We start from the raw sequence: 27881 nt of genomic DNA on the forward strand, positions 1-27881 counted from the left end.
TTCCAAAGCCATCCATCCGCTAAGGAGTCTAGGTAAGTCTGACGCTCTTCATCGCGGTAAAAAAAAAGGTGAAATTATCAAATGCATTAGATTGTAATCTGATTTTGTAATAGACCCCCCCCCCCCCAAAAAAAAAAAAATAGATAAATCAATACATAAAATAAGAATAATCATTTCGTTTTGTTCCCCGACTCTTTCAGGCTACATCAGTTGCCGAGACGACATAGAAAAATAAATACATTTAATATTTTGTATTGGGATTTATCCTTTAGGGCGTTTAAGTGGCTCTAAAGTCTACCTCATGGTTAAGAGGTTTAGGATTCGAATCTCGGGTGTGTTGCCCATGATTTAGAAGGTTCCTCTCCACTTTGTGATTTAAATGGCATTAGCAAACTGGAGCATGAAGACAGAAGCTCCATCATTCAATCAATTGAAGTGAATAGAATAAATCTGTTTTCCAATTTAATTGTTTGCTGGATTAATTGAAAAAAAAAAATCGTATAAAGGTGTGTACATGCATTTTAAACTTTAGTTTCAATCTATATATTGCATGGGATATGTTTTTTTGGTACACGTGAACATATTGAATGTCTTGGCTCTACTGTAGCCTACTGTAATTTTCTCAAAGGGTAGGCTACAGTACAAATCTGTGGTTACAACTGCTCTCCACTCTGTCTCCAAGTTTACAGCATGTCACGACCATGAACACATGTCAGCTATTACCACTTTCTAAAACCCTCAATTCAAACCATCAAAACTGCTCTTCCCATCTTTCTTTACATTTGGTCTTTCATTTACTGTAATATAAGGGCAGGGCCCATAATTGGGATTTTGATACTGGGGGGGGGGGGGGGGGGTATCAGCTTGATTCTAGATTGTAGCTAAATTAATTGTTATGAACTAGGTTTTTATAAAAAATCTCACCCAGGACACAATTTGTCCCGAAAAAATGGCAAAAGCTAATTTGATTTCCTTCATTTTGTAGTCTAATAATGTCCCTGTGTTATTATTGTATTACTGTATTACTGTGGAACGTGTTGTCACAGAGCGTGTTGCTGGGGACAGGTAGGTGCACTTTGGATTACCGTAGTTCTGGTACCGTTTGTGCAAGCTAAAAAATTCCAACTGTGTCTGAAAGCTAAGACCTTGTTCTTTACAGAAAAAGTACTGTTATTTCGGTAATTCCAATACTGCCTGCCCGCTTGCACCACGAATGTGTTAGCAAGATTGTGTACAGTGTTTCACGTTATCCATTTCATTGATTGAAACCATGACTGTGGACTGCACAACAACAACAACAAAAAGACCTCAAGCCATGTTCCTTGCTCGTCATGCTGTGGAGGCAATGATTTTGTCAGTCTGGTAATTCCTTTAAAGTGACCGTCACTCTAATCACACTTGCTATGGTGCCACAATGTAACACAATGTAGGTGGTGATAGCAGCATGTTTATTGTAAAGCATGATCTCAACGCCGTTCACTGTTGTTCCCAATGCAGCTTGAAAGACATTCAATGTCTATTTAAAAATTAAAAATGTGCAGGGGATTTGCATTTGTTGTAGCATTTTATTAATCAGAGTAGCTCTTGTGCAGTCCCAGGAAAGAAGTGGCAGTAATCTGCGGTGAGTCAAAAGACGTGGGCATTTGTCAATGTTCCATCAATTGTTAATCATCAATCCGTCACCGAAATGGGACATCCGTTAATGACGGATTGCCAAATTTATTGATAGATTGACGATTAAATCAACGGACGGAAACCCCCTTCCGTTAGTGCTTAGTTTGTCAAATTTTCTAAGTTTCCCATAAATTTTTACCAAAATGGGCGTCTGTCATTGACGGATTGATGGACCTTCCGTCAAAGTTGACGGAATGCCCACCTCTGGAAGAACCAACTCCACTTCCGGTCAGGTCATCGACAGGTCAGGAGTAATACCTGGCCCCAACCAGGTGAAAGCCATCAAAGAGCTGCCAGAGCCGCAGAATGTCCAGGATCTGAAACACATCCTAGGCATGTTCACATACTTGGGGAAGTATATCCCCCATCTGTCTACAGTGGGGCAGCCCTTTTACGAAATGACATTCGCCCGTGTCATCAATGGCTGCAAAGACCGCAACGACGAATTGCTTTGTAAAAAATAAATAATAATAACAATAAAAAAGAAGAAGAAGCAGCAGTGTCTCCCAAAATTCGAGATGTGCAAGAAAATCAAATTCGGTAGTAAGGGAGTGAGCAGGCCTGGCTAACAACGGCGAGCAGGCCCCAACGAGTGATGGCGAGTGAGCCAGCGAGCAGCTTGTCAACGAGGAGCTAGTGTTAGCAATGAGCATGAGTGGCTAGCTACCAGCTAGCAAGAACTCACTGAGCGGCTACTGAGCCAAGTGACAAGTTTTAGCGAGGGGTGGAACATGGAAGCACTACAAATCATTTTCACCAAACAGTACCACAAACTTCGGAAAGAAGTGTGTGAAACAGGAGCCCCAGTCGTAAACCATACACAAGTTAGGGTTTGCCATATTACTTCTTTTAAATGATCCTCATTTGTATCTGTGGATTTGTCAGAAAGTGGAAGAAATAATTTGATTTCGGTAAACCATTTATCAAAAAAAAAAGAAAAGTTTATTGCACTTTTCTTGTGAATAGATCTCAGAAAAAGATTGATCTATTATAGTTTATGGGCTATTTTTATTTTAATATATTTTTATTTAACTGTGCACCTTGCATAGCTTTAATTTAAAAAGGGTACTCTTTTTTTTTTTTGAGAGAGAGAGCTTAGTATTATTCATTCGGCAGCCTTCCCAAGTCAACATTTCATCATCATCGCGCTCTCTTTGTGTGTGTGTGTGTGTGTGTGTGTGTGCGTGGTCTTGTTTATGTACTTAGTGGGGCCAACATTTCGGCTTTTCACCAAGTTGTGGGGCCCACCCGTCCATGTGGGGCCATTTTGCTGGGCCCCACAAGTTTAGACCTTTTTTTAAGGGTCAAGACTTGGTTTTAGAGTTTAGGTTTGAATTGGGTTATTGTTGAGGTTAGAGTAAGGAATAGGGTTAGGCAATCATTTTTGATGTTTATGGTTAGGGGAAGGGGCTAGGAAATGCATTATGTCAATCGGATGGCCCCATAGAGTTAGTAACACAAACTTGTGTGCGTGTGTGCATGTGAGTTTGTGCTCTTTAATTAATCTGAGACCCGGTAAAGTTCACTGCGACACAAAGGCCTAGTTCAAGTCACCTATCTAATCATTAAGAGGCCTAACCTAACAATTTTTAGGACCGCACCTGCTTGGGATGGCTCTTCATCATGGTGGGTCATTAGCCTAGAAAAAAACAAAAAACATTCCTATTCACACTAGCACATTAAAGCTGACTCAAGTTTGCCCAAGAAAATCTAAAACACGTGGCTGACTTTTGGAAGCTGGTTCTTCTTGGCCTGATGAAACCAAAATAGAGCTGTTTAGGCATATGGACCCTGTGTTTGTTCATGCTTGCTTTGTTATTATGTACCATTCCTTACCAAATGTTGCTGTTTTTTTCTTGTAGGATTGCAGGATGATGAAGATGTCAAGTGGATGTTGAAGGGCTCCAATATGGTGAAGGTATGAGCAATATTGAATTGAATGTGGTCAGTATTAGGGTTGCACAACTTCAGATTTCAAGACTAATGTGTTGACCATTGAGTCAATGTTGACTAATGATGTAATTGACAAGGATGCACAATTTTTGTCTGGTTCTCAAAGGAGCACCAAAAGTTGTTGCTTGGTGCAAATTTTTTTCCCCGACCCACCAACTTTACTGGATGAACTTAAAGGGACAGTGCGTGGAATTTATTGTCATCTACAGTAGTGGTAAACTAATAGAATCGATGACCTAAGTGCGAAGCGTGTGCATTTTGAAGCAGGGAGTAGCAATATGGCGGCCTCGCAGCTTCAAAAGTCTTGGCCTATCGGCTATCCAGTAATATTGTATATACAGCTCAGTGGTGGTAGCCAATTAACGTCATTATGAAACCCGAGAATTTGAGAAGCCTTCGAGGCTGTACCCGCCCGGCTGCAAAATGATTCGCTGTTGCGTCACTGGAAGGACATAACGCACATGCCATGAGGTGCCGCCGTAATCATGGACTCCATTGTAACTATGGACGGCGCCATATTGGGTTGGTGGCACTCATGAGGGGGGAAAAAAGAGTTGCGTGAAAGGACCAAACGTAACTCAGATGGACGGAACTGAAACAATTTAACTGATCGGTTTTAATTTTTGTTCATTGTTCATTAAATATTGTTCAACAACATTACTTAGATTGTATATTTGTCTCATGACAAACTCAATTCACATTAATGCAGGCCGCCTGTGGTACCAGTAATAACTACAAACTACTGAAGTCAGTCAAGTTCATGAAGATTTTATTATTGTGAGCAAGTAAAAATGACGGCTGTTTCTTACATGTCATTGTATCTTAAGCAATTTTTAAGTTTTAAATTTGCATCATTTAACCAGGCATAAATTGATAATGATTTAGTCTGTAACATCTGTGAGAAAATGTGAAAAAATATTGATTGTTCGTTTCAACGTAAAAACATATGTTTGCAAATGTCTTTTTTAGCTGGACATGACATTAAAAAGAAATGATCTGTGAATATTTCCTGTGTAAAGGTCCGATCACCACATTGGCAAAAGCAACGTACACTGATGTTGCTGGAAGATGGCGCCACCATTTGGTGCCAGTCGCACAAAACTTTTAGTCGAGCAAAGGAGCAGCAATCCTGTAAGTGTTTTGTATTTTTACTCCCGACTATAATCCTTTGTTTCGACATTGGCATTAAAACCAATTGTCATTTTGTCAGTGTTGGGCAAATTATCCTTTTCATTTAAATAATACATTTAAAAAAAAAATACAGAATTGACCTAGAATGCCCAACAGTAAAATACAGACCCACAGGTTATTATCTTAATCTGCCTGTTTTATTACTGGTCAAATTGACCTATATCAAAGTCGTAACTAGTGAGGGGTACTCAACGCCAAACCAGCTTTTGTGTGTGTGTGTGTGTGTGTGTGTGTGTGTGTGTGTTTAATTAAAATTGACACACACACACACACACACACATATATATATATAATTTCTAATGATTTGTGATTGGCCAACAAGCCCCCCACACCCTAAACAGATATTGCAAACAACCGTCTTTATTTATAAAGTAAAGAAAAAGAAAAGTGGTTAAATGACAAGCCCTTTAAAGCTTTAGGGAAAAACAAAACAAAACAAAAGAAGAATGAATTGTTTATTTATGTAGGTTTCATACATGGTACAGGAAAGAAAACACAAACATTTTTTTTTAATTAATAACCGAAATAGGAAGAGGCTGAAGCACCATGCTTATTATTGCCTATTCTATAAGTCCCATGAATCACATGAATTACAACAGAGTTAAATAAATAAATACTACACTGTGCAATTTCTGTAGAAATTGCGTGGGAATGTTGAAAGCTAAATGCTAATATCTAAATGCTTATGAAGAAAATTTAAAGATTAATTATGTGAAATATCCTAATTATTAATTGTAGTTAAATGATAAATGAATAAAAAGAAAATTTTAACTGCAATTTGTCTAAGGTGGGATTTAAACCATCACCTCCTGTTTACCGGTCAAAGCTCCGCTGCACTAGCATCTTTGTAATCTATGTATGTATTTATGTAAGTGGGCGTGGAAAGTGGGACTTAGAAAATGAATGGGTACAAGTTAATATTTAACGTTAAATTGTGTGAATACTGTGGAATCAGATGATATATTACGATATATTACCCGGAAGGCGTGAATTTTTGAAGCAAGTTGAAATTTGAAGGGTGTAAATCGGAAGTATTATGTGAGTTATTGCATGGCAAAAAAGTGTGGAGAATAAAAAGTGCCTGAAATGATAATAAAGGTTAGAAACAACATAAGTGAACATAAGTCAGCATTCCCACAATTATAATGCCTAAATGTTTGACATTTTATCAATAGCACTATAAGCATGAATTATTTTACATTTTTCTTAAACTCCAGCAGAGAAGTACACAGCTTCAACACATCATTGAGTCCATTCCACAATTTTAAACCCTGTATTTTATGTTGGTCCTCACTTTATGTTTCAAACTTAAATAAACCCATTAAATTCTATTGTCCTTCTCTTCATTTAAAAATAAGTCTGAATATACACAGGTACGCTATTGTTCACTACATGAAAAAGCATTTCCAGTGGCTTCAAATACTGTACATGATATTCACAAATTTTTAAATAATAGATCCTATAAATAATTGATTAGTTAATTCTCTGTACCCAACCTTATTAATTATTCAAATTTATTTTTTTCCTGTTATTTCATAATTGGGTCTATATTGTATTTGTTTTATATACATTTGCCCAAACTTCAGCACAGTATGACATATGAGGAAACACAAGAGAAGAGTACAATATACTGTATGAAGACCTTTCTTATATACAGTATAATATATAATAATAGTCAAGTCACGATTAATCGCAAATTTTATATCTGTTCTAAATGTACAATAAAATGTACAATATCTAAGTTTTCCTACTCTTGTTAAATTAAATGGAATAAAATGTTAAAGGGGGAGGGGAGGGGCGCAGTTTTTCTTATATTTGAAGTCATGTCTTCAACTGTGGCTGTCACTTTAATGAGACACAAGAAAAAGTCACCATAAAAGCATTTTTTTTTTTTAATATTTCAAGTACAAATAATGTGATTTCAATGATTACTTTGGTAAAAACGCAATGACAAGGGCTTGTAAAAATTAGAAAAATTTCCAAAACATGGCGGCTCACCAGCGACGCCCCCTTTTTCAGAGCCTGGACACGCGTCAGTATAGTTGGCAAAAAAAACACGTGGACATGGCGGAGTACGACGAGGTGCTTCCTGACTCGGCATCAAGTGTAGAGTTGGAATTTTGACATTGCCGACGATAAGCAGTCTTCACATGAAGACGTTTCAGTCCTAAAATGTATCCAGCCGTATCGGTTTGAGCCGTATCCAGATGAAGGTGCTGGTTCGACTTCGGACTCTGAAGGTGGCCGTGACCAACTTCAAGCTGCCGAGGTAGAGGACGACATCGGCAGGCTCAAGAACACAGAATGGTAAATCTAACTCTTTATTTTAAAATGGAAAGTATGGACTAACAATGGTGTTTATATTTTCCTATGGGTGAAATAGCAAAGGCTTTGTGGCCTAAATGCAGCTTGGTTTAGTCCATCCATTTTCTTAACCGATTATCCTCACAACCGGTACACTCAAATGATTATTTATGCATGAGTTATTTATGCTTTACTTGTTACACTTAAAAGCTATTTTATATTGGTAGTAGCAAAATAGAACTTATTCTCCATTTTAAAATGGAAACTATGGACTAAATGCTGCTTACTCACCTTCGTAAAAAGTGAAGCCACCGCTGCCCCTTTTACATTGCCACATGCCAACCTCTGTGAGACTCAATTCACATTAATTAATGGATAAAGGGTACAAAATGGATTTTCGAAATTAAAATTACCTCATACCCATCAGATGCATGACACTTTTTTTTCTCCTGAAATGTTTGTGATAGATAATGCAAGTATTCATCAAATATTGAAAAAATCTTTGTAAATGTTATAAATAGCACACAAAAAAAAGTTGACTGTTTTTCAGGTGTTCCTGTGGTAACTGTGTAGCAATGGCAACAGTGATGGAGAGTAATTGCTGTCACGAACAGCAAAAGGTCAAGGCCAAGTTGTCGGAGTCCCAGCAGCAGATCCAGTGTATCACCCATCACTGGGCGTTTGAAGCGGTGTGCCTGAATGTGGAAGTCCTGCAGATTTTAGAACAGAGTAAGTATGATTACTAGTTTTGTATTATAAAATAAGATGAATAATTTAATATGGATTTTTCTGTATTTCCAGGTGGAAGAGGTACATTGTAGGCAGTTCATCCGCTGCTGGTACCAGTTCCTGGGCAGGCGTGTGAGGGTACCGATTCATTCTTGTGCAGTGTCACTAATAATGAGAACATTTCCATCCAATGACAATGACTACAAATGATACCTCGAAATATGATATAAATAAATACAGTACAATTATACAAAATAATTACATGCCTTTTTCTTTTCATCCAAAGTATAAATGAACAACTAGTGATCACTTATGCGTATAAAGTTGCTGCTTGCGAGCCATCACTCAAACTATTCAGTGATCCATCTCCCAAATAAAAAAAAAAACTCAGCTACTACTCCACTGTAAATGAAAAGGTTAACAGTAAGAACAACGCGAAATGTGTGCCCGCACAGCCTTGGCCTTGTCTGGCTTCTGAAAGTCTACACACAGGGGTCGGCGTTCTGCCACTTCCTGGTCCAACACCAGCTCTTCAAGGAGTGTGTCCTCGTCCAGATTGGCCCCCTGACAGATGCTCTCCACAATCTTCTTAAGATCCTCCACATATTCTGCAATAATATACCCATTAAATTATTGTATCGTGTTATACATGCATGCAAAATAATTAGAATTAATTTTCATTTCTATTCCTACTTTTGTTTTCTTCTTTTCCACTATGTTGTGATTAGATTTTGGAATTCTTACTGCAAGTCATTTTAAAGAATTTTGATATTATCAATACCCACACATTATTGTGTTCAATGAGTATATACACACAGAATCCACGAAATGAAACTACAGACTCTGTCTGACTTTTTCCATTTTTTTTCAACGAGCAGTAGAAAAAAGGTAGTTGCACATAATTCAGCCTTTTCTCCCATTGAACTTTCAAACTGTGTTGACCTCATATCTAAAATGGGACATTGGTGTCATCTACTGGTGGTTGTGCATCGGTAAAGTTGTTAAAGTTGTATCAAAATTTACAATGAAGCAGAATCAGATGACCCCCCCCCCCCCCCTCCCAAGACCCATCCCCGTTGACAAAAATGAACAAGTATAACTGTCAATGGCAGTGAATAAGTTAATTATGGATACAGATAATTAAAATAAAAAACACGTACAAAATGTTAGCTGCCCCAGAATTTTGCGCACAATAAATGCACACTGTATTGAGTGTCCCCATCCTTTGTGACATCCTGGATCCGGTGTAAAATGCAAGGCTGTCGTTGAACCTGTTAATGAAGGGGGAAAAAAATACATGAAAATTTAATAAATGTTATATAATTTTTTTAATAGTGTCTCCCAAATTAAGATTTTCATACTGTGCCTGTACAGCATAGCAGTGTAGTTGAAATAAATCATCTTCGGTGCAAAGTGGTTGAGGAGGCTGTGAAATGCCTCAAGGTTGGATGTTTGGTGATCATGAGAGAGCCACTTGATGTCGTTACACAATCTCTAGGAGAGCAGGATCTTCTTTTGTTTGTACCTTTTCAAATTATAAGAAGCATATAAATTTACTCACATTTTGGATGCAAACACCGGGTACATCATCCAAGTCATCTTCCAAACATGTCACCTGTGTAGCAGTTTCCTTTGACTCATACTCCATAAGCATCTCATCCACCATCTGAAACAAAGTTTGAACTGTGTTAACTTGGGCATGATGCCTTCAGCACAGATACATAGCACAATACATAATACACAATAATAAAATTTAAAAATTAGCAGTTTCTCATGGTACCTTTTCATTGACTGTATATTAATTTTTCAGTGGTTATTTTTGCCATGAGCTGCTAAACTAACCCTGCCTTCACGTACTATGGGAAAGATCGACCTTACCACTCGGAAACTCCTAATTACGACCGAGTTCTTTTCATGTGATTGTGTTGTTACAGTAAAATTGTGTATGCTACGTAATTGTGTAGATTCTAAAAGAACCTGCTGTGCTAGCGGACATTAACGCCCTTATAAGTGTTAATATTTCTTGTCATTCACAAATCCTTCGGTGCTCCCCGCCATGTTGAAACTTGAATAGTTCTCTCAACTCAGAAACTCGGGTATCAAAATAAATTCCCAGTTGTCCAGTACAAAATACAACATGAGGGGGTGTTCACGTGCAATTTTGTTGTTTTGCCGCGGGTGCTGTTACAGTCGATGTTGTTCCTTTCTGTTTGCTCCTTGGAATTGGCACAGCTGTTGGCAAAAGCGCGGTTTTGTGTTGCACATTATAGTCCAGTGACTGCTTCGGGGCCGGGAGCCGGTCAAACGAGTCTTCCTCGAAATGTGCGCTGCACATGTCATGATTGGGGTCAGCTGTTTCTGCTTCCCTTTCAGTCACCGGGGAAACAGCTGGAAGGCGGAGCCCACTAAACACACCTGCTGCTCATCAGTTCATCAGGCCAAGATAAAGGCCTGGCAGAAGCAGCAAGAAGTGTCGGGTTATTACTCCGAGACGCTATTCACCTGACCCGACGGAATAAGCTTCTACAAGTCTCTACTCCTGATTCCCATGACTTGCTTTTTGTCCGCCCTCGAGCGTGATTTTGGTTTTCCTTTTTGTCCGCCCTTGAGCGTGATTTTTTGTTTGCTTTTGTCCGCCCTCGAGCGTGATTTTTGTGTTGGTTCGTTTGGTGGATTAAAACTACGTTATCCACATCCCTGCCGTGGCTCTCCTACTTTCCTGCATAAACTGCATGCCCAGGTTGGAGAGATGGAGTTTGTTCTGTCACTCGCATTGCCTGCAGTCAGCGGTGAATGACCACGGTGGCTCAGTCGAAGCAACTATAGAGTTGATTAACCTGGATGATGTGCCAGCGGAATACCACGACTTACGGGAGGTTTTTAGTAAAGACCGGGCCATGTCTCTCCCCCCGCATCGACCTTATGATTGCGCGATAGAACTGGTTCCTGGGGCACCGCTGCCTAGTATACGCCTGTACCAAATTGCCAAGCCGGAACTCCAAGCCCTAAAGGAATATATCACAACGTCACTGGCGGCCGGGCTGATTCGGCCTTCCAAGTCGCCGCTAGGGGCAGGGTTTTTCTTCGTTGAAACGAAAGACAAAACACTACGCCCTTGCATCGATTTCCGTGGGTTGAATGACATAACTATTAAAAACAAATATCCTTTGCCGCTAATGGACTCAGCATTCGCTCCCTTACATTCGGCTACGGTGTTCACCAAATTAGACCTTCGTAGTGCCTACCATCTGGTTAAGATAAGGGAGGGCGATGAATGGAAAACAGCGTTTAAAACACCCATTGGGCATTTCGAGTATTTGGTTATGCCGTTTGGCCTCTCAAACGCTCCCGCAGTATTCCAGGGGTTCATTAATGACGTCTTACGTGACATGCTCAATCACTTTTGTTTTGTGTATCTTGACGACATTTTAATCTTCTCGAGAAATCTAGCAGAACATCGGCAACACGTTCGGCTGGTGTTGGAGCGACTGCTGGAGAACCGGCTATACGTAAAGTGTGCGTTTCACACCAGTTCGGTCCAGTTCCTCGGCTATAATGTGGAGAGGGGTCAATTGAGAGCTGACCCGGCCAAGATCCAGACCGTGGTCGAGTGGCTAACACCCACGTCCAGAAAACACTTGCAGAGGTTCCTAGGGTTCGCTAATTTCTACCGTCGGTTCATCCGCAACTATATCTTAAAAGCGGAACCTCTGACGAGGCTTACATCCACCAAGATTCCGTTTATTTGGACTCGGCAGGCTGAGGCCGCTTTCGTTAAATTAAAATTATTATTTTCGCGTTCGCCGGTTTTGACACACCCTAACGAGGCTCTTCCATTTGTCGTCGAGGTCGATGCTTCAGAGACAGGAGTGGGAGCAGTGTTGTCCCAACGGTCCCTGGTTGACCAGAGGCTGCATCCCTGTGCCTTCTTCTCTCGTCGGCTCAACCAGGCGGAGCGCAACTACGATGTGGCCAACCGTGAGCTGCTGGCCATTATCTTTGCGTTGCAGGAGTGGCGGCACTGGCTGGAGGGCGCGGCGGAACCCTTCCAGATTTTTACGGACCACAAGAACTTGTCGTACCTCCGGTTCGCTCGTAGATTGAATCCCCGTCAAGCACGCTGGGCCCTGTTCCTAACCCGTTTCAATTACACCATCACTTACCAACCAGGAGCCCGGAATACCAAGCCGGATGCCTTGTCCCGCATACACGGTCCAGCCACCGAGGGGTCTCCACCCGAAACTATCGTGCCGGAGAACAGAGTATTGGGAGCCCTCCAGTGGGAGGTAGAGCGGAAGGTGGTGGAAGCAGCTGACGACACGCAGACCCCGGTAGCGTGCCCTGAGGATAAGTTGTTTGTGCCCACACACCTTCGGCAAGAGGTGCTGCAGTGGGGGCACGCATCGAAGGTGGCATGTCACCCTGGGGTGGGTCGAACTCTGTCCCTGATAGCGCAGAGATTTTGGTGGCCCGGGCTACGCAAGGACATTAAGGACTATGTCACGTCCTGTACAGTGTGTGCCCGTAATAAGCCCTCTCGCCATAAGCCATCCGGCCAGCTCCGCCCCCTGCCCATTCCCCACCGTCCTTGGTCGCATGTGGCATTGGCAGTCGGTGATCCTTACGGTGGTGGACCGATTTTTTGGACCTGCCCAAGTTGCCCACCTCGTTGCAAACAGCGGATATCCTGATAAGGGACATTTTCAGGATCCACGGGATACCATCGGACCTCGTCTCCGATAGGGAGCCTCAGTTCGTGTTCCTGGTGTGGAAGGCCTTCTGCAAGTCTTTGGGGGCTACGGCTAGCCTGTCTTCGGGCTATCATCCCCAATCTAATGGGCAGACGGAGCGAGCTAACCAAGACTTAGAGGTGGCGCTCCGATGTGTGTGCCATCAACATCCTTCCTCGTGGGCGTCCCACCTCCCATGTGTCGAATCGCGGACAGGCACCGGATCCCGGCACCATCCTACCGACCGGGACAGAAAGTTTGGCTCTCCACTCAGGACCTGCAGTTGGCGGGAAGTTCCAAGAAGCTGGGGCCTCGGTTTGTCGGCCCATTTGAAGTCGACTCTGTGATCAACCCCATGGCAGTTCGGCTCAACCTGCCACCCACACTCAAGGTGCACCCAGTTTTCCACACGTCCTTGCTCAAGCCTGTCTCTGCCAGCCCATTGTGCCCGCCGGCCGCACCCCCGCTGCCTCCCCGGGTCGTAGGTGGGCAGCCTGTCTATACGGTGAGGGCCATTCTGGACTCTCGAAAGCGGGGCAGAGGGATGCAGTATCTGGTCGACTGGGAGGGGTACGGTCCCGAGGACCGCCAGTGGATCCCCCGCTCCTGGATTTTGGACCAGTCACTCGTCCGTGACTTCCATGCATCGCATCCTTCTCCGCCGGGTGGTCCGCCTGGGGGCGTTCGTTAGTGGGGGGGTACTGTCATGATTGGGGTCAGCTGCACAACACCGATGTTGAAGTGGGCGTCCATTTATCTCGAGTCTGTTGTACTTGCTTTGTCTATTTTTCGTGAAGAACTGCGTCTTTGGGGAACAGAAAAAGGCTCACGCCATCCTCCCCCTCGATTAGAACAAAATCCGACTACGCAACGAGACGGCATTGTAGAAATTCAGGAGGCGATAAAACACACAGCAACAGCAAGCCAGCAGATGCAAAGCAGGGATGCTATCTTCCTGTCTTCTGCTTAAGCCGTATCCGATTCGGTCGCTAGGAGCGCGCCACTGGCCAGGTTTTGCGCGGGTAATTTAAAAATCAAGAAATACTCGATTAATATGTTTTAATTCGATGAGCCGCTCATTTTGCTGTGTATATTATATTGTTGAAAACAACATATTAAAAACTGTCCTGAGCTGTCCCATACGCTTTAAGATCGTACATGTACTTGCACGCGCACCATGAACGAGCCTGACACAGATGCTGCAGATACGCTTTGGGCCAGAGGTGGCAGTCACAAGTAAAGAAGTTACAAACTGCACAAAGATCCTTTAAGAGCAATATCTAATCTTTAACATGAAGTAACTTGCGAAATTCTGCACATTTTTAAAACCCCAGTCTCCACAAATATATGCATTAAAATTAAATTGCTAAATTTTGACATGTACGTATCTGTTGCGTTGCAACTGTACAGTACAGGCTTTTCAAGTAAGGGCAGTCATTAATCACGCATTTAAAAAATTTGTAGAGTTAAAGAAACTTTAAATTAACCCACTCATTTTGACATCCCAAATTTTTTACATATTGAAACCTATTATTTACTGTTTAACCATTTTACTACAATACCTCTTATGCCATATTGTTCACAGTACTGCATGAGTGATTAGTCATCAATGGTATCAAATGCTTTTGATCACTCATTATTACTCCAAATCCAAGCAAAAATCGTTACTGAAAGGTAAAAATTTAAGTCAGTAATAATTCCATCAAACTAACAGAATGATAACAGAAAACGACAGCGCAAGCAAAAAGGCACTGTTCACACAATGGAAGGGAAAATGTAAAAACTTGATAGCTTTACAGTGATTGGGGAGTGAAGCAAGGAGGGTAGCCAAAAAGTCGCCCAAACTAAATGGACAAACAAATACAGCACAACAAAAAGTATTAAACACGAAGCAGATCAAAACCAGGAGCGAGTTTAGAGGCAAAAAAAAGCAAACGTCAGTAATCTCCACTGCTAACCACACTACGTAAAAGGAACAACTAAAAACTGAAAGGAAAGCAAAACCAACCTCCGAGTAGATAATTACAGCACTATCCTCACTTTAAATGGGTAGTAATGGAGTCAGTCAAAAATATTTCTATTGTTTTTTGGGACTTTTTTTTATGGTTAAACATGCCCAGAGTCAAAGTAACCCAGCCATTTTATTGTAATTCTTAAGAAACTAATGTAACAGGCGGGCCAATTTGGATCAGAACTTCGTTACATGTCACAGAGTGTATGCCAATGCAGTAATCTTATGAAGTTCAAAGCAAATGTCCTTCTGTGATAATAAATAAAAGTCCATCCTGATCCCCAGTCAACTCATTCAATGAATCCTTTAAATATTGCTTTTCACTTGGTGGGTCTATTTTGGTTCAGTCTAACTGTTACTTTCTGCTCTGCGTGGGCACACTTAAAATCGCACAGAATTTTCCATGCTCCTTAGCTGTCCAAAAAGGAAGGGCGGGGCCTTTATTATAGACTTTCCAAGTTGTATTTAAAGTCTTCAAGCGCAGCTGATCCAAAAAAATAGGTCAAACATTGAGATTATAGGGCATGCGGTCACTTTTTGGTCTTGTAACTCGTGATTTAGTGCTCTATAGTTACTCAACAGCTTAAATATCAGGTTCAAGACCTGATGTAGAACATCGATGGGGCACATATCCTGCATGCGTGTGTGACATTTTGGTTTTCCCTTCAAAATTAGATGACGATTGTGAAAGATGGAAAAAAATTAATATAAAGATTAAGCGGGTGAATCACAAACTTAAGGTGGACAGATTTAAGACAGAGTGTAGAATTTAGTGTCTTCTAGTGGTGAACTAATAGAATGAAACAACCCAAGTGCACTAGTCTAATAAACTCATTTATTCTGCCAAGCAGGGGATTACTGGATCTGAGCCCGTAATGTTTTGATATACAATTACTACCAACTGATTTTATAGCAGAACAAATTAGAAAATGTTACTAATTGTTGGCGAAGAGGGAATACGCATAAAAAAAATGTTGTGTTTTACATTCATCCATAGTAGCAAATGATAACTTAATATATTGTTTTCTTCTTTCTTGGTCTCCCTGAATCACCCAGTCTCTATCACAGAGGTGGAGTGCGTATGTGAGGGCTGCCATTCTGAGACATTGTGGCAGATGGTTGGTGCAGTTCCTGAAGGGCGGTGTTTGACGGTGGTCTTCAAAGGTCCTCGAAAGAATCTGGATCTTCTCTGCCAGAACCATGAGGATGCTTTTCATTGGACCCGTGGCATCCGGACACTGCAGGAAAGAATTGCCAACATGACCCAGAAAGAGAAACTTGATCAATATCCTTAGATGAATGTGAAATATTCAGGTCAGGTTTATATAGTATGCCACATGCAAAGAACCAAGATTAGGTAAACATTCTGTGTAATTATCTGTTAATGTAAAATCAAACCGCCCCAAATAGTGAGAAATGATATATACAGTCATATTTGTTGTTTGTTGATGATTTTAATGTTTGCCATGAGAAGAGCTAATTATAATTCACGCAATTCTTTTATTCATTAGTTTATTTGCTGTGACGTAATCTTTGTGAGCAACGTGTCTCTTCAGCCTCGGAAGTCCATTCAAAATGGCGCGTGCGAGAGACGATAATTTGTTTCCTTCAGCAATAAATTCAGTTTTAAATGACCAAATATGCATACCCTTACCAAAAAGTAGTATACTTTAAGTACATAATATAGAGTATACTTAAGTATACCTAAGTTTATTTTTCAAGTGTACTTATTCTTGTACTAAAAGTAAACTTAAAGTAAACTCCTTGAGACTAAATTTGAACATTTTAGTACACTTAAAAATATTCTGAAGTATATTATAAAGTACATTAAGTATACTTAAACATGCTTTCAAGTATGCTTTATAGTATATTTAACTATTTAAGTACTGTATATTAAATATACAGAACTTGAAAGTATACTTTGTAGTATACTTATGTCCACAGTTTAGTTTACAGCAAAAAGTCCAGTGATGAATTGACAGGGATCGAATCGGAAAACTTTTGTACCAAAGGTGACAACCTTAACCTCTAGGCCATCCAGCCATGTGGTGTTAGGCTTTAAGAATACATTTAACCTATAATTTTGGTCAGTTACTTCGACAGCAAATGCCTTCTAAGTATATACTACAGTATGTAAACTTTTAGTATATGTTTCAGTAAGTACAAGAAAAGTAAACTGGAAGTATACTCTCCTAATTTTGAGTATGCTTCAAAAAGTACAAGTACATTCTAAGTATTATGTAAACTTTTAGTATATGTTTCAGTATATTTACAAGTAAACTTCACATTTACTTTGTGGAGTATATTTGCAATAAGCACAAGAAAAGTAATCTGGAAGTATACCGTATTTTCACGACTATAAGGCGCACCGCACCGTATTATAAGGCGCAGTCTCATTTACGGGTGGTATTTCTGACTTTAACACACACATAAGGCGCACCGCACTATTGGGTGGTAAAACATATGCTAGCTCAAAACATATTGTAGCATGCTAATAAGCTAAACATACATGCTAGCGCTAGTGTACGTTTTTGAAAAAGGCAGCAAGTGGAGCAAAACTGAGTTTAGTTGTACTTTATTGAAGTATTTACAGTAACAATGTATTATAAGGCACAGTCTCAGTTACGGATGATATTTCTGACTTTAACACGCACATAAGGCGTACCGCACTATTGGGCGCAGCCACAGTAAAACATACGCTAGCTCAAAACATATTGTAGCATGTTATTATGCTAAACATACATACTAGCGCCAATGTATGTTTTTAAAAAGGTAGCAAGTGGAGCAAAACTGAGTTTGGTTGTACTTTATTGAAGTATTTACAGTAATAGTGAGTTCAGTTGTATTTTAAGTATATAACAATGTACTCACGTTGCTTTTGATCAATCCGCAAATCCTTCAAAGTCCTCATCTTCCGTATCCGAAACGAACAACTGGGCAAGTTCTCCATCAAACACAGCAGGCTCTGTCTCATTGTCAGAGTCAGTCTCGTTGTCGTGCGGCTCCTCGGAAATGCCAGCTTTTGCGAAAGCTCGAACAATAGTGCAAGCAGACACGTTTGCCCAAGTATTCACAATCCATTGACAAATTGTGGCGTAACTAGCACGACGCTGCCTCCCAGTCTTGGTGAAATAAATGACACCTACGAAGAGATGTTTATGAAGCACAGCTCAAGCTGTAAACGATCCATTACGCGGAAGAAAATGGAAATCGAGCAGCTGCAAGAGAATTCAACATCAACGAATCCATGGTTCGCAAGTGGAGGAAGCAGGAAAACGACCTTTGCTAAGTGAAGAAGAAGCTGAGTTTCCGCGGAAACCAGGCGAGGTGGCCCGTGTTGGAAGACCAACTCGAGCAATGGATTAATGACCAAAGAACAGCTGGGAGAAGCGTCTCAACAGATTCAGCATTTTCAAGGAGGTCCGTCTTGGTGTTTTTATTTTATGAAATGGCCACATCTATCCATCCGGGCAAGAACCACCGTGGCGCTGCATCTTCTGGCTGATTACACGGAAAAGCTGGCTACCTTCCGTGCCTACTGCAGCAAGAAGATTGCCGACAAGTACATCCAGCCCAACCACATCACCAACATGGACGAGATGCCGCTGACTTTCAACGGAGGCTAATTAACAATGATTGACAGGATAAGGATTAAGACAGAACAAAGGAAGAACATTTCTACTTCTATTTATTAGTGAATTTGTCATCTTTCAGTTGACTCTTTCGTGCTCTCCTCAGGCTGGGCGTGTCTTGAGCGTCCGCATGTCGTCATCTTTCTCTTTCTCACAATGCCTGTCTTTAGTCAGGTCCACCTTTCATGTATATAAAGCAATGTATCGACCTCGGTCCACACATAAGGCGCACCTCATTATTAGGCGGATTGCCCATTTTTGAGAAAATTTTAGACTTTAAAGTGTGCCTTATAGTCGTGAAAATACGGTACTCTCCTAATTTTAAAGATACTTCAAGTATACTTAAATATGCTTCTTTTTGATAAGGGTAGTCATTGAACCCCCCAACCCCCATCCCCTAGAAACGACGACACTGTAAGCATTTATTTCAAAAGAAGAGGTGTGTCAAGATTAGAGGTGGTAAATCCAGGTCTAGAAAATAAAAACCCTGTCACAGTTTGGCTTTAGCCCCAGGTGCTAGCTAGCTAGCTCCCATGGTGCTTGTTTACCTTTTAGGGCGCTAGCTAGCCTCAAGCGCTAAAGCCAAACTGGTAGTGTTTTTACTTTCTGGACCTGGATTTGCCACCTCTGGATCATGGACTTGGATTGGATATGAATGGACTAATGACCAAGACGCGAGAAGTGGAGCCACGGGCGGCCCTCTTACGTTTCCACACACTAAGGCCGCCTAATGTGAATACATGTGAAAATGCCACTGATAAGTCTGGGAGAAGTGCTACATGCACATTTCAAGAGAAGAATGCGCAGAATGTGGGCTATATTTGTTCGCCAACTATGGCAACTCAGTGTTACCAACTCCCCAGGAAAGAAAGTAGCTATAGGAGGATCCTTTGTTGATGATGCACGAAAGAGGTTTACAGAGAAGCTTAATGTATGTATTGGCGACAAAACTGAAACTATTGAAAGCCCATATGAGACGTGTGATGATGACAAAATTTGGTCCGACTCACCTGTTACCTGGCCACACATCTGCTTTGGGGACATTTACTCTTATTTATTACAAAGCCTCACATTACAGTTACGTTTGTGCAAGTAGGGCCACAATGCAGTACTATCAAGAGGAAAATGAGGGCCACCAGACCCAAAAATAAAGAGCTGGCGGCAAGCATCAAGAAAGCCTGGGCTTCCAGGACCCGCAGGGAATGCCACGGCGCATCGAGGCAGTGGTTAAGGCAAAGGGAATCCAACCAACTATTGAAGATTGACATATCGTTTTGAAAATACCGTCCATCCATCCATCCATCCATCCATTCATTCATCCATCCATCCATCCATCCATCTTTTTTACCCCCATGCAGAACACTGGGAAGTATGCATGGGGATTACTTCACATTATTAACATTTATTGACATCCTGTTTTTGTGGGTTTTATGAGCCGGAAGCCCAAATAATGTAAAAATAAACAAATAAATACTTGAAGTTACTTAAGTTGTGGGCCGTAAAACTATAATCTATGAAAGTTTGACTTTTTGAATGAAAATACAGAAATTGAGGATATTAAAATTTTTTGATGAGAACCTGTATGCAGTCACAAGTGTTTACCAGTAATAAAGTGAGCCTCACAAACCCGTCAACATCAGCCGGAATCCGGGCTTTGAGCGTCAAGTTACATACCTTCGCGGCTCGCAGCCATTTCTTTCCTTTTTCGTGGCCCCTTTCGGTCGGAAGGCGATAAAACTTTTTATCAGGCCCCCGACGGGCTGTACAATTGATGGCACAACAACAATGAACCATCTGCCTCTCTTAATCCTCCTCCAAATGTGCAAAACCATCAAACTACATGTAAAACACACTGTTTCTTGCCACTCAGCTCCCGATTCTTCCTGTGATGTAACGCGCGAAACAAACAATAATGTCACACAGGATCCTCCTATTGGCTGTCATAAAAAATCGCTTGAAGTTGCTAAATGAATAAATAAATCGCCTAATTTTTAATTTGCATGTAATTGTAATGGACAATGTAGGAGAGAGGAATAAAGTCGTGGGAGAGGCACAAAGTGAGTAAAACACCCTAAATATGTTTAGAACTACAGATGACTCTTCTGTTGGTTTTTAGGTTTGTTTGTTTTTTCGCCTTATTTAAGTCAATTTTGTCCTGTATTGTTAAATGCTAGCATATCACATTTAATCAAAAGACTGCGATGTGCAGTCTCCAGAACACCAAAATAAGTCACTAGATTTGTCGCTTGTCGCTTTTGACAAAAAAAAAGTCACCAAGAGGCTTTGGAAAGCCGCCAAACTTAGTGAGAAATTCACCAAATTGGCATAACTGGGGCAACTAGGTCAAAATATGTAGGAAATGCTCAGAAGACGTAACTCCCGCTCTCTGCTGATTGGTTCTGATTGGTAGGTTTGCCCCGCCTCAGAAATGCGCTTGATGGTAACTGTGTCCAAACTATCCAAACTGAGCCCAGTTTTGATAATCATACATATCTTGTATGAGAACTAGATTGTGGTCAGAACATTGTGGCTGGTTGATGTACTTAGATAGTGAACATAGTGTCTATTTGTTTAGATTCAACATCCTGTGAAAAGTAATAATTTTACATGTGTGCAAACTTCCTTGATCATACATGTCACCTGGATTCATGCTTACCTGAGTCGTGCTGATAGGAATCATGATGATAAGATGAGCTACGACGAAGTGCAGACATTGCTACAAATGATCAACATCGTCATGAGTGACCAATACGCACGTGAACTTTTTCAGGTGTGTAACCTGCCACATCAGAGCATTGTTAACACAGAATTGTTAACAGTTGTATATCTATCTCATTCTTAAATGATTCTTGAACAGAAGTGTGATCACTCAGCCGACGGCCGATTGGACCACGGAGAAATCGAAGTTTTCTGCAGGGAGTTGCTACGGAGACCTGGGCTGGATGCCGTCTTTATGCTGTATTCTTCCAATGGATGTGTCCTCTCACCAGCAGATCTGAGGGATTTCCTGAACGATCAGGGGGAGGATTCTTCATTCACACATGCCCAAAGCCTCATAATCACCTACGAACTTAATGAATGGGGTATGCTAAACATACAAATCCACTCATACGGTATGCGTTCATTAACATTTGGGTCAGCTTGACCCATTAGCCATTATCCCAAAATTACACTGGTCAACAGTGTGCCGATGAACATATTTTTGACGCAGATTTTTAAAAATGTCGTGACTTTTTTTCTAGCGCATCAGGATATTGAGATATTTTCATTGTTTGTTAAGTTTGACCTATAAAAGCTTACACAATATGGATTTTACCATGCATTGTAATTTACAGCTATGAAACAAAACGTTCCACCTGTTTGCTGAACAGATACTGACAAGGTGTAGCAGAAGAAGTTATGTTTTCTTTAATTTGTGATATAGTCTGTATTGGCTGAGGACAAATATGGTACGCTTTAGATTACGTTTTAAGCAGTTTTTGTTGTTTTTGGTAGTGTTTTACTGGAAGTGTGGAGACACACATAGTTGCATTTTGGAATAGACTTGGACTAAATAAATTTAGTACACTTTTACTTTGAAGTTCGCCCACGTTGTGGCGTGATGGCTACCTACATCAACACGACGCTATCCTGAACTCACGTTCAATCGCTAACCTAGGACACTAAGAAACTGCTAATTAATGACGCCGCCATTGTATGATACGGCAGAAGTCTCTGACGTAAGTGGCAAGCGGCTACCTGTTAACATGACCCACGAGTGTCTGCCAGCTGGTAAGACGATGAAATGATGATTTGACGGGTGTGTGTATTGTGAGATATTAACATGATCAGTGTCTTTAGATAAATTAATATCATTAATAACACGTAATAATATTTAATTGAAGGTCATTTGAGCAAATGTGTTATTTCAGATGTGTATCATACTGGAAGCCCATTGCATTAAGTAGTACCCAAGAAGTAGCTTGCGGTTTCAAAAAGGTTGATGACTCCTGCTCAACATGAATCAATTTGACCCACAGCCTAACAGGAAGTAAAAAAGAAAAAAAAGAACAACTCTCAAAACAACTAACTATACTTCCCCAGGGCAGGCAAACAAGTTTCCAGGTGAACTACAAAAATAACTAAAATACAAGTGATGGAATCACATTGAATTAAGGTATCCACAAGGAAGTTAATTCTCTGTCATGTTTTTGTCATTTGCCCAACACAGCTCAGAGGAACCATTTGATGACACCCAATGGTTTCACCATGTACATGCTGTCCAAGGAGAATTCTGTGCTCGACCCGGAACACGCTCGGGTTTATCAAAACATGGATCAACCGCTAGCGCACTACTTCATTTCCTCTTCCCACAATACTTACTTGTCTAAGGATCAGCTGACTGGAGATAGTGGCGTGGAGCCATATATCCGGTAAGAATGAAAAGGAATCCTTAGAGTTTTTAGTGTATTTACAACACTGCCATGAAATAATATTTCAGATTTTTTTCACATACCGGTATTTACCACACTCACATGTTTCAAATCATCAAAAACAATTCAAGTAAAACAAAATGTAGTGTGAAAAAATCATTGTTAAATTGTGAGTAAACTGGGATTAGCCACAGATTTTGGAAAACTCATTTCAATTTCACTGGCAACCATGCCTGATTACTACCAGATTTGTTGACCTAAAACAGGGGTGTCCAAACTTTTTGTAAAGAGATTTGGTGAGGTGAAAATGTGGGTGGACGACCATTTAGTTTAGCCTGAAATTCATTTTTACATGGAACACCAATTACATTTAAACACATTTTAGTGAAGCAGTATGCCATTCATATTTGACCTTTTCATTTAAATTACAAGATTCTTAAGCATGTCTTTCGTTTCATTTGAAACAGTAAAATTATTGACCAGTGCAAATTACCTTTCAAACATAAAATATCACCACTAGCAACTAAATGCTCTCTATTTTTTTTAATTTAGTAACAGGGAAATATGTTTTAAATTTTAAAAAAAAATAACTAGAGAATGCAATTTCTGGAGGAATTGCGTGTGAAGACTCTGAGGCTGAATGAAAACTGTGGAATGATTTGGAATGATATTGAATGTTGTTGAATGATATTGAATGTTATGGAATGGTATACAATGACCTGGAATGAGCTGAACATGCTAATTTTGGAATGGTGTGTATTCATCCAGAAATCTAGAAGCAGTTGAAGGAAGAAAAATAGCACAAAAACAAAAAAATAAAGTAGCAGGAAACAAAAAATACAAGAAAGCAGCGAGGAAATGAGAAAGCAATGGAGTAAGGAGAGAGGAATTGAGTAAGCAGTGGAGTAACGCGAAAGGAATCAAGTAAGCAATGGAGTAAGGAGCGAGGAATCGAGTAAGCAATGGAGTAAGGAGCGATGATTTCAAATCTTAGGGAGGGGTGGAACAAGAGTCAGATTTTCTGTTGAGTTACGCTTTAATAGGATAAAATAAACATAGATAATAAAATCAAATAAAAAATGAACAATCTTAACACAAGGTGATGGAAATTTTCTAGCAGGCAAATGTGGGACTGGTAAGGTTAACCTGAGCACTTAAACACACATTAAAGAACAAATGTTCAGAGGTGGTGTGTGTATTAGTTACATTTCGGGATTTCACAGAGTTGTGAGGCCCACCCTTCCATGGGTGACCATTTCCTGGGCCCCCAAGTTTAGAGCTTTTTTTGAAGGTCAAGACTTGGTTTTAGAGTTTAGGTTTGAAATTTAACCTGTACAGGTAGTAACATTTTTGGTATTATTATTATTTGTCTATTTTCTGGCCTTACAGTGTTGGACATGTTTTATTGTGATTGTCTACGTTGACTGATTTTGGTTAAATGAAGAGGTATAAATCCTATTTTCAATAGTAATAAAAATAATAACACATTAGATTTATACAGTGCTTTTTTGGACACTCAAAGAGGTTGCATTATTCGTGCGCTCACACATTCACACTGTGGTAGCGGTAAGCTACTTAACTAGCCACAGCTACCCTGGGGCAGGCTGACGGAAGCGTGGCTGCCAATGTGCCCCTCCGACCACTACCACACATTGGCACCTTCCATACACCAGTGTGAGTAGCACTGGAGGAAATGTGTGTCAAGTGCCTTGCCCAAGGACACGACGACACATGACTTGGGGAGAGCGGAAATCGAACAGCTGACCTTCTGGTTGCTGAACGACCGTCTCTACACCCTGAGCCACTGCCGCCACATAGTGTGTACTGTGTAGCATTGATGTTGTCTTTGATAAATTTTCCATTCGCATACAGTAACTGCTAAAAGTTTGAAACAGCAGTTTGTAAGTCAAACCTTAAGAAACGTTTGTATTTCATATAGTAACATGAACATGGTTTATATACATGTGTTATAGTTTTTACAAGAGTGATTCGTTTTGCAAAAGCTCTGCATCTCATGTGCATGGTTGCGCTAATTGTGTGTAGTGTTTTCTAAGCTTACAACTTATCATTTTTACCTCTTAATGCAACAAGATGGTTTAATGACTACCCTCTTACATAGTTTGTAATGTAAAGGCTGAGTGTTTTGAACAGCTGTATTGGATATTATTCAGCATTGTTCTTGCCTTTCTAATTTGCTACTTTCAGAATTATCTCCGTGGCGTTACATTTTGTGCTGCAGCCCTGTGCTTATTTATTTAAGATATCTATGTATATCCCATGCACTTGTAGTCTAATTAGCAGATTTAGCTAAACTGCAAGATAAAATCTAAAGGCACATTTGATCAATTGCCCTATAAGTAATGTAATCTGTTTTATTTTAGCGCCCTGAATCATGGTTGTCGCTGTGTGGAGTTGGACTGTTGGGATGGAGATAACGGACAGCCAGTCATCTACCACGGATACACACTCACTTCCAAAGTGCCTTTTGTGGAAGTTATAGAGACAATCAGTCAGTATGCATTTAAGGTAGGGTAAAACCCATTACCAGTCAGAATGAACAATGGTCGTGATAACCTGCTGCTCTCCCAGGTGAAAATCTTTACAGTACAGTATATCCTCTGCTGCGCCTTAAAAAAGTGGAGCTTGTTGTATAAATAAAGTGATAGAGAGCCTTGCAAAAGTATTAGCCCCTTGAACTTTGACTTTTTGCCACATTTCAGGCCTCAAGAATCAACAACTGGAATGAAATTTACGTGATATTTAAAAAATGTCTTCTTCTTTTTCTTCAAATAAAAGAGCTGAAAAGTATGCCATGCCCTCTCCAGAGTTAAAACTTTGTAGAACGACCTTTTGCTGCAATTAAAGTCAAGACTGAATTTTTTCCAATTCTTACTTGAAAAACAGCTCCAGCTCAGGTAGATTAAACGGAGAGCGTATGTTAACAACAGTTTACAGATCTTGCCACAGATTCTCAATGGGATTCAGGTCTAGACTTTAAATTGGCCATTCTAACACCTGGATATGTTAAGTTTTGAACCATTTCATTAAAGATTTTGCTCTATATTTACGATCATTGGGCCTAACGTGTGTACGCACCAATTGGTGCGCAAAACGTGCATAAGCATGAAATGGGTGATTTATCAATATATTCGTACAGTACTTGAATTTGTGTGTATTCTGCGAACAAATTTAGAACATCCTCAGACCATGTATGCGCACAAATAATGACAGACCAGTTTCCCCCAAAACATTTAAATAACAACAAAAACATGTTCTACCCAATACACACAACATACTTGGAACTACAGTCATATGTAAACACTAAGAATACTTTTAACATTAATAACATAAATTGATAATTTGCCAATGAGTAGACTTGAGTAACCTAAAAAAACTTGAAAGGGACATTTGTCAAGTTTAGCCTGATCCCGCTCAAGTGCTTGTATGTGATTATGTACTGGATCTGAGTGTGTCTGCCGCCACTGTCTGTGTTGGTGGCTGTCACTCAAGAGCAGTGCAGCCGCACCAGTAATAAGGATAATAAGAAGAATGGATCCGATTTATATAGCGCTTTTTGGGACACTCAAAGACGCTTCACAATGGATACATTATTTGTGCGCTCACACATTCACACTCTGGTGGGGGTAAGCTACTTAACTCATTCAAACCCAAAACCGTATAAATACGTTCTTTAATACTTTGTCCTTCACTCCCCCAAAATGTATTTATACATTTTTAAAAAAAAAAAAAAAATTTTATTCTAGAGCATACAGAAGGCTTTGATGCAGCTTCTGACCTGAAGAGGTCGCTTAAAGCAATGGTAGTTATTACAAAAAACGGCCAGCAGGTGGCAGCAGAGTATAAGAGATCAGCCAGGGCCCTGTTGAAACAAGCTCTTTTTGACAGTGTTTTCAACGGGTTTGTGAATGATGATGAAACTTAGCTATATTTGAATGCTAATTGCTGCAAAATGGAAATGGATACAAATATACTTTTTTTTTCCTGATGAAAAAAGAAACTCTAATCTTTCTTTTGGTAGGCTCCATGTTTTTATAGCAATAGAACACAATAATCTGTGGGCCTTGCAAAATCAGTCAAAATCCAGTTAAAAAAAGTGGGTTGCTTCAGTAAAAATGGCCAGGACTGAATGAGTTAACAAATTTCCACAAATTTACAGTTGACAAATGACCATCAATTGCTTGTGATTTGATCGGCATGCATTTCTTCAACTACAAATGCCGCTACATTTATCCCTTACCATCTATTTTAATAACTTGTGCAGTGTTTGTTTATTGATTGCCTCATAATTATTTTTTTTAATGCATGTTCTGTGTACACACACAACCCTTTTCAAAATAGAACGACTGAGAAAGAACGTCTCTCACGAATGTTTTTTCAGTGTATTGGCTGAGATCTGTAACACAGATTTAGACAATATTTGAACAATATTTGAAGGAATGGTCCTTTTGTGTATATCGAAAAAGTTTTAGATCTTTTGTTAGGCCTACAGCTCACGAAAAATAGGATCAAAAGCAAAAGTATTGGGAAAAGTGCACTGAAAGCGTTCCAGTTCTGTCTATCAGACATGGTTGGCTCCACACAGTAGGCAGTAGGCCCATCTGTGATGTGTGTCAGGTTAAATCCTTCCCGTAAGGACTGGCTTGAACACAATCAATAAAAACACCTTTTTTAACTTAACGCACTATTTGCTTTTTAAAAAACATTTTAAACTGGCTTCCTCGATTTCCTCCATTTACTGAAGCGCAGTCTATTTTAGGGATGGAGTGTGTACTAATCCATTTCATCCTCAGATTCATGTGCAATTATAAAAACACAGTTCGTTTATGGCCTCCAACTATCAAGCGATGGCAAGCTTAAACTGATTTGTGTGTCCTTGTGGACATTGGTGGGAAGCATTGATTTTAATTCATATCTTTGAGTTGCATTTTATACAATTGAAAAATAATGTTTTTCATGTTTCCTGTCCTCTTTTCTGATCTCTGATTGTCCACTATGCATAATCATCATTTAGGCATCGCCTTACCCTCTGATCCTTTCCTTGGAGAACCACTGCTCTGTGGAGCAGCAGGCAGTGATGGCTCGACACCTACAGACCATCCTTGGTGACAAACTGCTCACCAAGCCTATTCGTGGCCTCGATTCCAACACCCTGCCTTCACCGGAAGTATGTTACGTAACCGAAAAAGGCCACATTGAAAATCCAGTTTTTCCAGAGTTTAAATGA

The 27881-nt window shown here is 40.3% G+C and overlaps 1 protein-coding gene and 1 long non-coding RNA gene across 3 annotated transcripts in view; one reads left to right on the top strand and one right to left on the bottom strand.

Moving 5' to 3' along the window:
• Positions 1-27881, top strand: part of LOC144038809 (1-phosphatidylinositol 4,5-bisphosphate phosphodiesterase delta-3-A-like) — a 68782-nt gene that overhangs the window by 252 nt on the left and 40649 nt on the right. The window contains exons 1-9 of one of the 2 annotated variants that reach the window (XM_077551551.1): positions 1-32; positions 3537-3592; positions 4647-4758; positions 15649-15877; positions 20865-20994; positions 21082-21307; positions 22435-22636; positions 25018-25162; positions 27669-27821. The exon at positions 1-32 is cut by the window's left edge and continues 252 nt beyond it. In XM_077551551.1, the coding sequence (XP_077407677.1) occupies positions 1-32; positions 3537-3592; positions 4647-4758; positions 15649-15877; positions 20865-20994; positions 21082-21307; positions 22435-22636; positions 25018-25162; positions 27669-27821 (1285 nt within the window). The remainder of the gene's footprint in view (positions 33-3536; positions 3593-4646; positions 4759-15648; positions 15878-20864; positions 20995-21081; positions 21308-22434; positions 22637-25017; positions 25163-27668; positions 27822-27881) is intronic. The other variant, XM_077551552.1, reaches the window with a different exon arrangement.
• On the bottom strand, positions 7980-9411 carry LOC144038811 (uncharacterized). The gene is made up of 3 exons (XR_013289286.1): positions 9213-9411; positions 9012-9122; positions 7980-8459 (listed from the first exon to the last, which is right to left on the bottom strand). It is a non-coding gene; the product is annotated as an uncharacterized LOC144038811 (long non-coding RNA).

Source organism: Vanacampus margaritifer, chromosome 18 (assembly GCF_051991255.1).
Source record: "Vanacampus margaritifer isolate UIUO_Vmar chromosome 18, RoL_Vmar_1.0, whole genome shotgun sequence".
Lineage (NCBI taxonomy): Eukaryota > Metazoa > Chordata > Actinopteri > Syngnathiformes > Syngnathidae > Vanacampus > Vanacampus margaritifer.